Source organism: Onychostoma macrolepis, chromosome 10 (assembly GCF_012432095.1).
Source record: "Onychostoma macrolepis isolate SWU-2019 chromosome 10, ASM1243209v1, whole genome shotgun sequence".
Lineage (NCBI taxonomy): Eukaryota > Metazoa > Chordata > Actinopteri > Cypriniformes > Cyprinidae > Onychostoma > Onychostoma macrolepis.
This window is the reverse complement of record NC_081164.1, coordinates 4,934,121-4,947,397: the sequence shown is the minus strand read 5'-3', so window position 1 is coordinate 4,947,397 and position 13,277 is coordinate 4,934,121. Positions and strand designations below refer to the sequence as shown.

Genomic DNA, 13,277 nt, shown 5'->3' with positions numbered 1-13,277 from the left:
TTCACGTGCTGGTCCTAAGCTGCTCATAATCAACTAGCTCCTGCTCAGAACCAGCTTAAACCAGCTCAAACCAGCAGCCATGCTTCAAAACATACCTAACCAGCATATTATGCTGTTTTTTTCAACAGGGTTGTGAATAGCACACTGACACTGTTTGGGTGTTTATATAAGTCAGTTTAGCTCTAAACCACACCTTTATTCTCATTTCATTGATTGGACTCCTGGTTTGTTAACATCTGATTCCAGTGACACCAGAAGCCCAGTGTTTCACTTACTTTTTCCATCACTTTGTATGTTTAACGAGCGTGCTCAATAAAGACACGAAAGATGATGATTGTTTGTGTTTTATCAGCTTAGAAATATTGTGTTTGTTGATATTTGTGACTTTGGGGAAAATTCTAATTTCATGACCTATTTATGCAGAAAACCAGAAAATTTAAAATGGTTCACTTTTTCTTGCCACTGTATTATACAGGTGCATCTCAATAAATTAGAATGTTGTGAAAAAGTTATTTTTTTCTTGTAACTTATTTCAAAAAGTGAAACTTTCATATATTTTAGATTAATTACATGTAAAGTAAAACATTTTAAAAAAAATATTTTGTTTTAATTTTGATGATTAGAGCTTACAGCTCATGAAAGTCAAAAATCAGTATCTCAAAATATTAGAATATTTACATTTGAGTTTGAATAAATGACCATCCCTACAGTATAAATTCCGGGTATCTCTTGTTCTTTGAAACCACAATAATGGGGTAGACTGCTGACTTGGAAATGATCCAGAAGACGAACATTGACACCCTCCACAAAGAGGGTAAGTCACAGAAGGTCATTACTGAAAGGTGTGGCTGTTTACAGAGTGCTGTATCAAAGCATATTAAATGCGAAGTTGACTGGAAGGAAGAATTTGGGTAGGAAAAGGTGCACAAGCAACAGGGATGACGACCGCAAGCTTGAAAGCCGATTCAAACACTTGTGAGAGCTTCACAAGGAGAGAACTGAAGCTGGAGTCAGTGCATCAAGAGTCACCACGCTCAGACGTCTTCAGGAAAAGGGCTACCAAGCCACTTCTGAACCAGAAACATCGTCAGAAGCATCTTAACTGGGCTGTGGAGAAAAAGAAATGGACTGTTGCTCAGTGGTCCAAAGTCCTTTTTTCAGATGAAAGTAAATTTAGCATTTTGTTTGGAAATCAAGGTCCCAGAGTCTGAAGGAAGAGTGAAGAGGCACAGAATCCATGTTGCTTGAAGTCCAGTGTGAAGTTTCCACAGTCAGTGATGATTTGGGCTGCCATGTCATCTGCTGGTGTCGGTCCACTGTGTTTTCTGAAGTCCACAGTCAATGCAGCCATCTACCAGGAAATTTTAGCGCACTTCATGCTTCCTTCTGTTGACAAGCTTTATGGAGATGCTGATTTCATTTTACAGCAGGACTTGGCACCTGCACACACTGCCAAAGGTACCAAAAGCTGGTTCAATGACCATAGTGTTACTGTGCTTGATTGGCCAGCAAACTCGCCTGACCTGAACCCCATAGAGAATCTATGGGGTATTGTGAAGAGGAAGATGAGAGACACCAGACCCAACAATGCAGATGAGCTGAAGGCCACTGTCAAAGAAACCTGGGCTTCCAGACCACCTCAGCAGTGCCACAAACTGATCACCTCCATGCCACGCTGAATTGAGGCAGTAATTAAAGCAAAATGAGCCCCTACCAAGTATTGAGTACATATACAGTAAATGAACATACTTTCCAGAAGGCCAACAATTCACTAAAAATGTTTTCTTTATTGGTCTTATGAAGTATTCTAATTTGTTGAGATAGTGAATTGGTGGGTTTTTGTTAAATGTTTGCCTAAATCATCACAATTAAAAGAACCAAAGACTTAAACTACTTCAGTCTGTGTGCATTGAATTTATTTAATACACAAGTTTCACAATTTGAGTTGAATTACTGAAATAAATGAACCTTTCCACGACATTCTAATTTACTGAGATGCACCTGTATACATAAGAGTTAATTGAATTCTATTATAATTAAATAAATAATGGCCACACACACAGCACACATTATATAAATTAGCCCCTTTTCCGTAGTAGGATCCATAAAATCTTCATTGTAGTCTTTGAGCAGGCATATTTCCGGCGCGGCGGCGCATGCGCAGTGCAGAGCGTCAGTTTCACGCGACGCTGTGTCTGGCGCGAGCGCTGCAGCCTCTTTCTCCAGGTAGGTGGGCGGGGGCGCGCACAGCATCCACAAGAATATATAACCGTATTGATATTTTTGCGCTGAATATGAGATGCGAGGGTCCTGAAGAGCACCAGAGACCCACGCTTGTAAAGGTTTCTCCTTCTCTCCGTTAATTAAACTGCGAATGTGTTCAGCCATTGCAGCCTCCTGCAATCTCCTCTGTGTAAACCAATGTAAACATCAACCATCTGTGAGGCTCATCTACAGTTAACGGGGTTATTCTGACATGTACCTGAGACTAAATCATATTTCATGTTTGTGGGATGAAATTCTGATTCCTTTGTCAGCATTACATCACAACTGCATCATATGTGTTTAGGCTTGTGTTATTTATGCATGAATAACTCACTGTGTGTTACAGTTGCATGAAACTATTCTATGTACTTTGTAATGGGATCAGAACAGATTTATGTTTCAGAATACAATCATATAGCTTTGGTGAGTAGAAGCTTATAAAGTAACTGATAGATGAATGTTATGTAATTAACCCCTGCAACAACATGGCGTGTATAAATATGCTTAGTTATAGATAGTCAAGTTGGTTAATCGGATCATTTTATTTGCACAATGTACTGACAGCCTTGACAACTTATAAAGCATGTTTTCTGTTTTATTGGAATATCTTGGAAGTGGAAAATGCTGTCTCTCTTGGCCTCTTGTTTTATGATCATTGCTCTTTCAGCTGACCCATCCACGCCAGCCTTTCCTGTACTGTTCTGCCTGATTCAATTAAAAAGGAGCTTTTTCAGCGATCCTTTTCCAACAAATCTTTCCCCAGGTTTCTCCCAGACAAAATGGCAGTGGAAAAGCGCTTGGCGTATTCTATCGTTCAGTTCCTCAGAGATCAGACTCACTGTGGCTCGCTGAATTCAGATGAACAGGAAAGTCTGGAAGGTAGGTCACCCTCATGTTTAAAACATTTAAAGTCACAGGCCTTTTTTCCTCTTGGGCTGGCTGTTCAGATTCTGCTCACTGTCGGATCAAAGGACTGAAAATCAGCACAGCAAACTATTGTACTTACCTGTTTAATGACATTATTATTATTAGTGATATATATGATTTATCAGGCAGGTGGATTAGCTGGGTGATATTTGGTGAGATTATCCGTATGGACTGATAACCATCATTTAAATTTGACTTTAAAGTATATTTTAAACATTTATGTTTTAAAAACCTTTTGTTGTGTTTTAAAGAAGTACTAAAGTTAATATATTAAAGTTAAAAATTGCAACTTCATCATTACAAATGTGTTTCAAGAGAAATAACATTATATTTTTGTTTATCATCATAAATGCTTGTCAGTGCATTCATCGGTACACTTTAACCATGCTGTATTTCATAAACAATACAAGAAATAATGAAATTATATATACAGATGTACTGAAGTGCTGCAAAGCTCAGCAAATTGTATTTAATATAAATTTAAACGCAATATATTTTAATTTCATTGTAAATAACATGCAATTAAGTGTCTAAAAGCAAGGCATTCAGTTTGCACTTTTCATATTTCTTAGTATTTTTTCATATTATTATTATTCCATTTATTTATTTATTTGTACTTTTTCAGAAGAGCATATCCGCGTGGGCCGTTAATGCAGCGGATAGCTAAAACTCTTGTGTCAGTTCCACAATCTGAATGATTTTCTGCTCTTATTCTATTTTTTTTTTTAATCTCATTTGTAATAATTAGATTAATTTGTGTGTACATGAAATAATCTTTCAGATCTTTAACCTCTTTAACTGTGGGCACAGTGGACCAAAAAATAGAAAAAAAGCAGAAAAATAAACTCAGTTTAGAAAATAAGCTCCCACACACTTTTCACACACTTACTAGTTTATTTTATTCATCTACCAACATTGTCCAAAAGTGTGTGTACATGCATTACAGGAGCATCCTGTAATTTCTTTCTAAACTGGCTCCATCACATTTCAAATTTTTTGATGTAATTTAAATGAAATTTTAAATATTTTTATAATAAAATGGCCAACTACTAGTCTGTTTGCATAGCGAGCATTATATGCATCCTAAATAGACACAAATAACTAATAATAAATAAAAAAATGTCATACTTATTGCATAATTTAACTAAAGTGCAATTCGACTGGAAATGATGTTAATGAGTAATATTTCTCTGTTATCAAACATTATTATTAACATGCTCTTCACTGACCATGTACCAAGCACACTGATTATTAATATAAAAATGTATGTAAAATATACATATTATTATTGACAAAACCAAAATTTGTGTAAAAATGGGTATCATTAATGTTTACAAAATAATTCTGTATTTATTTATATCTCAGTAAATCATAACATCACAGTAGCATTTTACATTATATTCACAGAACAATTCAAAGAAAAACACTGAATTCTTGTTAGTTTTCACAAAAGCGCTCATTGTTGAAGAAACACCCACATAATTATGACACTCTTTCTGGATACATTGCTCTCCTGTTTGCAGTTGCAGTACAGTGTCTGGAGACGACTTTCAAGATCAGCTCCAGTGACAACCATCTTGCCGGCCCTCAGCCGCTGAGAGAGATATTCCTCAATTCCCTCCTCAAAGTAACTACATTTATTACACACCGACCTTTCGTTATTTTGATGACTGTTGTTATTATTCACTGTATTATGCAGCTAGCAAGATTTTAGACACACTTTCCTAAAGCTTCCTGTCTAACTGTTGTTTACAGAATGATATTGTTTCATTACCTGAGACGTTTCCATCTCCAGAGGACATCGAGAGAGCTGAGCAGCTGAAAAATGAGGGCACGTCACACTTTCCTTCTGTATTTAGACTCAAAACAAGTCATTTCTCAGAATGCATTATGTGTAACTAAATGGCATCTGTCATCACGTTTTTCCACTTTGATGATGCAAATAAAAACTCAATTCATCAATAATTGATGAATGATGTATTCCCGATGCTCTGTGCACTCACACGCTGTTGTCTTTTGTCTTTATCAGGGAATAACCACATGAAAGAGGAGAATTATAGCAGCGCTGTGGACTGTTATACAAAAGCCATTGAGTTGGACCAAAGAAACGCAGTGTATTACTGTAACAGGTGAATGCGTTGAGAGTGTGTCAGTCATAGAGACGTATGTTTCAATGTTTGGTGTTGACTGCTGGGATTGTTCTCTCAGGGCTGCGGCACATAGTAAACTGGGAAACTACACAGAGGCTACGGGAGACTGTGAACGAGCGATTGCCATCGACTCGACGTACAGTAAAGCTTATGGCAGAATGGGGTGAGATGCTTTAATTATTGCGCTATAACTGGAAGTGTTGTTATTGTTAACTAGAACTAAAACTGTTGAAAATAGTTGAAATCAAGCTGAAACTGTGTAAAACACAAATATTAGATGAAAAACATTAACTTAAATGAAACTTAGAAATGTTGCCATGAAGACTAACTATAAAAAAAAGTTCTACAAATAAAATACAATTATAAAATAAAATAAGTATTAAAATGGCTAAAACTAAAATGGAAATAAAAATATGAAAGCTAAATAGAAATATTAAAAAACAAACCAAAACTACATAAAAATGACAAAAACCTGAACTAAAATGAAAATGAACAATTAAAAGTATAGAAATAAATTTTAATTTCAAATATTAGTAAATAAGTAATAATAGTATAGAAATAGTATGTATAGTATAGAAATAATACTAAATATTAACAAATATTCGATAAAAACATGAACTTAAAAACTTTTGCAACTAACTATAACAAAAACTATAAACAAAACACAACTGTAAAATAAAATATGTTTAAGTATTAATATTACTAAAACTGAAATAAAAATATATAAAAGCTTAATAAAAATATTTAAAAATACAAAAATGAAAATATACAAATAAAAGCTCATTTAAAATATTGGTAAATAAATACTATAATAGGATAGAAATAATACTAAATATACTGATAACTGTCCTTTCATTATGATTCTAAACAGCCAAGTTGTGTTTATTTATTCATATTCCCATAAAGTTATCAATTTGCCTGAATTAGGAATAAAATTTGTTTTGAGAACAAATTCCAATTTGGTTTTATTCTTGAACATCGGCATTAATAATACATGAACACTGTTGCCGTCTAGAAGAGAATATGATGAAAGAGAAAAAACGAGTGCCATAAATAGCAACAACAAATTTTGTAATTGCAAACAAATCACTTTTTAAAGAGTTTAAACCTCAAGTCTTAAATATTTGGTCGCGATGGAACTTCTTATTTAGTATTTTTGGTTAGGAACAATTATTGGACTAAAATTCATTAATGGAATCATTTTGGAGCAAAAAAACAACAACAATCAATCAAATGAATCAGAATCAGAATCAGTACATGCCATTTGATTCCCGTCCCTGCTGAATTATACAACATATTTGAAAAGTTAATCTAAAATGTTTTTTTTTTAACTGTAACCATTTGACAAAATGACGGTACTTTATCTTTATGATTCTAGATTGGCACTAACTTCTATGAGCAAGTATCCTGAGGCGATATCTTATTTTAATAAAGCTCTGGTGTTAGATCCTGAAAACGACACCTACAAATCCAACCTAAAGATTGCAGAGCAGAAACAAAAAGAAGCGTCCAGCCCTGTGAGTAGAAGAAGCTGCTGTCATAAAAATCTAGATCATTGCATTTAAATTTGACCTATACTATTAAGACCATCAGTCTATCTTAGTTTTTTATGAATGTATATTGAGTATCCCAGTTGAGTAATTAAATATGAGAGCTAGCCAGTAATAACTCCTAACATTAGCTTTTACATGTTGTCTTCCTGCAGACGGCCACAGGACTGGGGTTTGACATGGCCAGCCTCATCAATAACCCCGCTTTCATTAGCATGGTATGCGCAAGTGGGCGGTTTCGCATTTCTCTGTTAATAGTATTTATGAAAAGGGTCATAAATCGTCCCTGCGACCCCTTTCATCTGTCTGGAATGCAGCCCATGCCAGAGTTAAAGGGCCAGTCAGCTGGTGGCCTGAGCGTGAGCGTGTGGTTTCTAGCACACTGCAGCAGTTTAGAAAATGGGACACATTCATAAAAAGAACTCGCACAATTTTAAGACCTAAATGCACAAAATCTAAGACACGGTATGAAAGCTTTGGATGTGCTTTTAGGTTTAGAAGTTCGGAGTAGCATACGTCCATGCAGTAGTACTGTCAGTATTTCTTGTGTATACTGTGCACAGTTGTATGCCGTTTTTCTGTATGCATGGATGATCTGCTAAATTTACATTGCAACGGAGCATACTGTGTGGAATACTGTATCCCACAATGCAGTGCTTTTGAAATGAGCTTCAATTTCTGATGTCACCATTAAGCCAGGTGCCATTTATTCTATTAAGTTATTTTAACAAGCTGCCAAGATTTAAGAAATCATATGCAATATGCAATACGTTTTTATTTTTTATTTTATTTTTTAACTGAAATGTAAGTGTTTATTGTTGCATAATGCATACTTATCATTTTAGAAAATTGTAGACAATAAATATACAGTACGCAGTAGGCTAGAATTCATAGTTTTTGATAGAAGTCTCTTATGTTCACCAAGGGTGCGTTTGATCAATAATACAATAAACAGTAAAATTCTGAAATATTATTACAATTTGCTATTGTAATATATTGTAAAATGAAATTGATTAATTCAAAGCTGAATTTTCAGCATCATTAATCCAGTCTTCAGAAATCATTCTAATATGCTGATTTACTGCTCAAGAAACATTTCTGATTATTATCAGTGTTGAAAACGGTTTGTTGCTTCATATTTTTGTGGAAACTGATATATTTTCAGGATAAATCGAAAATCCAAAAGAACAGTATTTATTTAGAATAGAAATCTTTTGTAACATTAAAAATCTCTATACTGTCATTTTTGATCAATTTATTGCATCCTTGCTGAATAGAAGTATTAATTTCTTTACAAAAAAAATCTTTCATATGGAAGTGTATATCTAAAAGTTTATTTGGATGGTTTTTAAAGTGCCCCTATTATGGGTTATGAAAGGTTCATATTTTGGTTTTGGGAGTCCCCAATAACAGGCTGACATGCATGCAAGGTCAAAAAACACTTTCATTTTCTTATAATATGCATTTATTTTTACCTTATTCGCTCAACGATTCATTTTTCCAAACCCCTCCTTTGCGTGACACTAATCTGCAGTGATTGGTCGATTTCATTTAAAGCAGTGTTTGTGAGCTTTTAACGCTCCAAAAGCGGCACCTAGTGGCAAAGAATGAATTTGCATTTTCATTCAGACCAACACGAAAATCAAGTTTTCCCGGGTCTGCGCGCACAACAAGTGGGCGGGCAATATGTTTCATGTCAACATGAAACGTCTTGAGATTCTTTCAGAGTCGACTCTTTCTTTTGAGAGACAATAACTTTATACACGGTGCACTTTCAGATTTAAAACGTTTTCATTCACTTAGAGCTGTGTTACACACTGTGTGAAATCTCATTTTCAAAAATCCATAATAGGGGCACTTTAAGATAATAAACATTGTCTAAAAGACTAAATTTGATGTTTATATCCACTCAAAAACTTTCTCTTTTCACTATAGGCTGCCAGTGTGATGCAAAACCAGCAGGTGCAGCAACTGTAAGTTTAATCATTTTGACTCTGCACAATTCACACAGCTGGGATTCTGTTTGCTCAATTAAAGCTTTTTTGTATGAACTATCCCTTTAAGCAGCTAATATTACAACAGATAACTCTTAATATAGGTCACACACACTATATCATCTCATAGCACGGTGTTTGTGATTAACTCTCCAAAACCAGCATGTCTGGCATGATGTCTAACGCGGTGGGGGGACCTGCAGCCGGAGTCGGTGGATTATCTGACATATCCAGTCTCATTGAAGCGTGAGCATCTTCCCTTTGACATTTGATTGACTTGACATGTGTTACACTAGCAGTCTTAAGAATGATGAGCTACACAGATATTCAAAGGTGATGTGTATAATAATATACAGCTGCACCAAGCAGAATTATAATCATAGCATGATGCTTTGATGTGCCACATGAAGAGTTATTCATCTAACTGTGGTTTGAGATGTTCTGTGTTGGTGTTTCTCTCAGTGGACAGCAGTTCGCCCAGCAGATCCAGCAGCAGAATCCAGAACTGATCGAACAGCTGAGGAACCACATCCGGAGTCGCTCTTTCAGCGGCAGCGCCGAGGAACACTCCTGATCCCAGCAGGTCTGAGACGCCACACTCATCCTGTTTAAAGAACTGTATGCTTGCATGCTGTTTTAATGGGAGTAAATGCACTCGTTAGAGTTGGAGACGCGAGTTAGTGGTTTTAGTGCAACACATTGAGCTGTGCTGCTAAATACAGCTAAAAAATACAGCTTGTGACATTTCTAACCCAGACTCAATGAAAAAATGAGCTTCTACTTTCATTTTTACTCCAAAACATTTACTGCAATTTTCATCGGAATTGAACACTAGAGGCACGTAAAACACAAAACTTCTTTCCATACAAATTATGAATAATAGATTACTAGATTATTTTTTACTATACAGGTGCTGGTCATATAATTAGAATATCATCAAAAAGTTGATTTATTTCACTAATTCCATTCAAAAAGTGAAACTTGTATATTATATTCATTCATTACACACAGACTGATATATTTCAAATGTTTATTTCTTTTAATTTTGATGATTAGAGCTTACAGCTCATGAAAGTCAAAAATCAGTATCTCAAAATATTAGAATATTTACATTTGAGTTTGAATAAATGACCATCCCTACAGTATAAATTCTGGGTATCTCTTGTTCTTTGAAACCACAATAATGGGGAAGACTGCTGACTTGGCAATGATCCAGAAGACGAACATTGACACCCTCCACAAAGAGGGTAAGTCACAGAAGGTCATTACTGAAAGGTGTGGCTGTTTACAGAGTGCTGTATCAAAGCATATTAAATGCAAAGTTGACTGGAAGGAAGAATTTGGGTAGGAAAAGGTGCACAAGCAACAGGGATGACCGCAAGCTTGAGAATACAGTCAAGCAAAGCCGATTCAAACACTTGTGAGAGCTTCACAAGGAGAGAACTGAAGCTGGAGTCAGTGCATCAAGAGTCACCACGCTCAGGCGTCTTCAGGAAAAGGGCTACCAAGCCACTTCTGAACCAGAGACAAAGTCAGAAGCATCTTAACTGGGCTGTGGAGAAAAAGAACTGGACTGTTGCTCAGTGGTCCAAAGTCCTCTTTTCAGATGAAAGTAAATTTAACATTTCATTTGGAAATCAAGGTCCCAGAGTCTGAAGGAAGAGTGGAGAGGCACAGAATCCATGTTGCTTGAAGTCCAGTGTGAAGTTTCCACAGTCAGTGATGATTTGGGCTGCCATGTCATCTGCTGGTGTTGGTCCACTGTGTTTTCTGATGTCCACAGTCAACGCAGCCATCTACCAGGAAATTTTAGCGCACTTCATGCTTCCTTCTGCTGACAAGCTATATGGAGATGCTGATTTCATTTTCCAGCAGGACTTGGCACCTGCCCACACTGCCAAAGGTACCAAAAGCTGGTTCAATGACCATAGTGTTACTGTGCTTGATTGGCCAGCAAACTCGCCTGACCTGAACCCCATAGAGAATCTATGGGGTATTGTGAAGAGGAAGATGAGAGACACCAGACCCAACAATGCAGATGAGCTGAAGAGCAACCTGGGCTCTCATAACACCTGAGCAGTGCCACAGACTGATCGACTCCATGCCACGCCGCATTGCTGCAGTAATTCAGGCAAAAGGAGCCCCAACTAAGTATTGAGTGCTGTACATGCTCATACTTTTCATTTTCATACTTTTCAGTTGGCCAAGATTTCTAAAAATCCTTTCTTTGTATTGGTCTTAAGTAATATTCTAATATTTTGAGATACTGATTTTTCACTTTCATGAGCTGTAAGCTCTAAAAACTTGCTCAGTAGCGCACCTGGTACAGCATTGTACTTGCAATGCAAAGCGCTCAAGTCCTGTGAAACACCAGTCACAACACTCAAAGAAGCTCAAAGACTTGTAGAAGCAAAATAAAGTGGCATGGTTGCTTCAGCAATTGTTAAAGGGATGGTTCACACAAAACGGAAAATTCTGTCATCGTTTACTCACCTTCATGTTGTTCCAAACCTGTATGAGGTTATTTATTCACATTTGTTTATGTTGGTAACCAAAGAGTTGACAGTATCCGTTGATTTCCATAGTACTTTTTTTCCATATTATGCAAGTCAATGGCTACCAGCAATTGTTTAGTTACCAAAATTCTTTAAAATACCTTCTTCTGTGTTCAAGAGAAAGTAGAAATATTTGGAATAACCTGAGGGTGAGTAAATAATTACAGAATCTTCACTTTCGAGTGAATTATCTCTTTAAAACTATTGGTTTCGTTTGGGTTAGGGTTGGGTCGAGTATAAGTAGTACGTTACATTCAAACAAAATTTTCTAACCTTTTAGCGCCACTCATTTCATTTCTGAACTGCAGCAATATGAACATCAGCCTACTAAATAAAATGTTGCCAGATTCACGTTCATCTGTTTCAGATGGAATTTAACACATTTTATCACCATTCACTTTGAAAGTGTTGCAAAACATGCAAGAAGCAATGTAATATCATTTTGCAGAAATGTCGCAACAGGTTTACCATTACCACTCACTGTCTGCAACTGTGAAGAATTTTCATATAATATTTATAGTGCTGTAAATTTATTAAATGCAGTGGTGTAAAGTATTTTACAGTATTACATTTTGCATGATACCTAACTTTTTCTGTAGTAGTTTATTTCTGCTACAAAACAAAATAATATCGCCATCTACAGGGCTTTGACGGTACTATAGCGTGTGCATTTTGCTGATTTATTGCCATTTTTAGGCGTTTGGTTTCCTTTTTGATTTTAGAAAATAAACGTGGATTACTCTTCTCACAATTTAACTGTTTCTTGGTTTTCAGTGGCATTTCTCTTAGTTGAGGACTAATGCATCTTTGAGCCTACATTCAGTACAAGTAAACACTTAAGTACTGTTAAAATCAGATATTCTAAGACTTTCATTCAAATCGTACTAAAATAGGTGACTTGTAATGGAGTCATTTTTGCTGTACTTTTAATGAAGTATGGTTTTCAGGTTCTCTTCACACCTCTTATTAAATGTTTATGCAACTGTGTATTCCTGCAGAATTATGAAAACTATGAATCTCTGTCTTCTGGTCTATACAGGATCAATAACTGAAGGAGGGCAGGTGGAGAGGAGTCGTGAGTGCAATCGTTTAAATCATTCTTCTATTCTAGTCGAACCCGAGATGGAGGGCATGGCACTTTATAAGGAAGCATCAGAAAAGAGGAAAAAACACATTTAAAATCACCTAATACACAGAGAACATTATCTTAATACCCGAGTGAGGTTTCTTTGTGTTTGTCTGTGTAGATAACGTTTCAGTCCTCTCTTTATGAATGTAGCTGGACACATCAGAGTTGAGTTTATTTTACTAAACGAATGACTGATCATACGTTTGTGCCTATTAACTAGATGTGGGGCCATGGTTATTAATATCCAAGGACATTTTTTAGGGATAGTTTAGTCCTTAAAAAGACAATTCACTCTTGTTGTTTGGTCATGAGGGTGAGTAAATGATGACAGAATTGTCGTTTTTGGTTGAACTATCCCTTTAACACATACTCTGATTATTTTTACTATATATTCTGTTCGTTTTAGGAACAAGAGACATTTGTGTGCGATAATCACTATATCGGCTGCTTCACCAGTCCTGTTTGTTTAGTCGTTTAATTCACCAGTAATGACAGCAAAATATTGCTACAATAAGCATATTCATAATCTCACCGTTTGCAGTTTTCTTTTGCATGCTCCATAATCTGATATTTGCAGTCAGATGAGTGATTGAAGCCTATGTAATATGCTTATGAAACAGAACAGTATAATGTTTTTGTCAAAAAAAGAAACCAATAATGTTAATAAATGTGTCTTGAAATCAATCTAAAAATATCAGTGTCCTTTG

The 13,277-nt window shown here is 35.8% G+C and overlaps 1 protein-coding gene across 4 annotated transcripts; it reads left to right on the top strand.

Moving 5' to 3' along the window:
* Nucleotides 1–2,151: 2,151 nt before the first annotated feature.
* On the top strand, nt 2,152–13,254 carry sgtb (small glutamine rich tetratricopeptide repeat co-chaperone beta). Of its 4 annotated transcripts, none has more exons than XM_058789473.1 (12): nt 2,152–2,226; nt 3,029–3,144; nt 4,716–4,819; nt 4,948–5,023; nt 5,222–5,321; nt 5,401–5,505; nt 6,721–6,859; nt 7,048–7,110; nt 8,828–8,865; nt 9,049–9,132; nt 9,349–9,469; nt 12,481–13,254. In XM_058789473.1, exons 2-11 carry the CDS (start codon nt 3,045–3,047, stop codon nt 9,458–9,460), a joined length of 921 nt encoding a protein of 306 aa, XP_058645456.1. In that variant the 5' UTR covers nt 2,152–2,226; nt 3,029–3,044; the 3' UTR covers nt 9,461–9,469; nt 12,481–13,254. The 4 variants fall into 4 exon arrangements, with proteins under 4 accessions (XP_058645456.1, XP_058645461.1, XP_058645457.1 ...); XM_058789474.1 differs by having other exon boundaries at nt 2,221–2,342; XM_058789475.1 differs by lacking the exon at nt 2,152–2,226 and adding an exon at nt 2,318–2,336.
* Nucleotides 13,255–13,277: the final 23 nt, after the last annotated feature.

Excerpts from the sequence above, each read along its gene's own strand:
- sgtb (XM_058789473.1), top strand. The coding sequence starts at position 3,045 with ATGGCAGTGGAAAAGCGCTTGGCGTATTCTATCGTTCAGTTCCTCAGA. Across the intron at positions 3,145-4,715 it reads TGAACAGGAAAGTCTGGAAG|TTGCAGTACAGTGTCTGGAG; the intron begins GTAGGTCACCCT and ends TCCTGTTTGCAG. Across the intron at positions 5,506-6,720 it reads AAAGCTTATGGCAGAATGGG|ATTGGCACTAACTTCTATGA; the intron begins GTGAGATGCTTT and ends TTATGATTCTAG.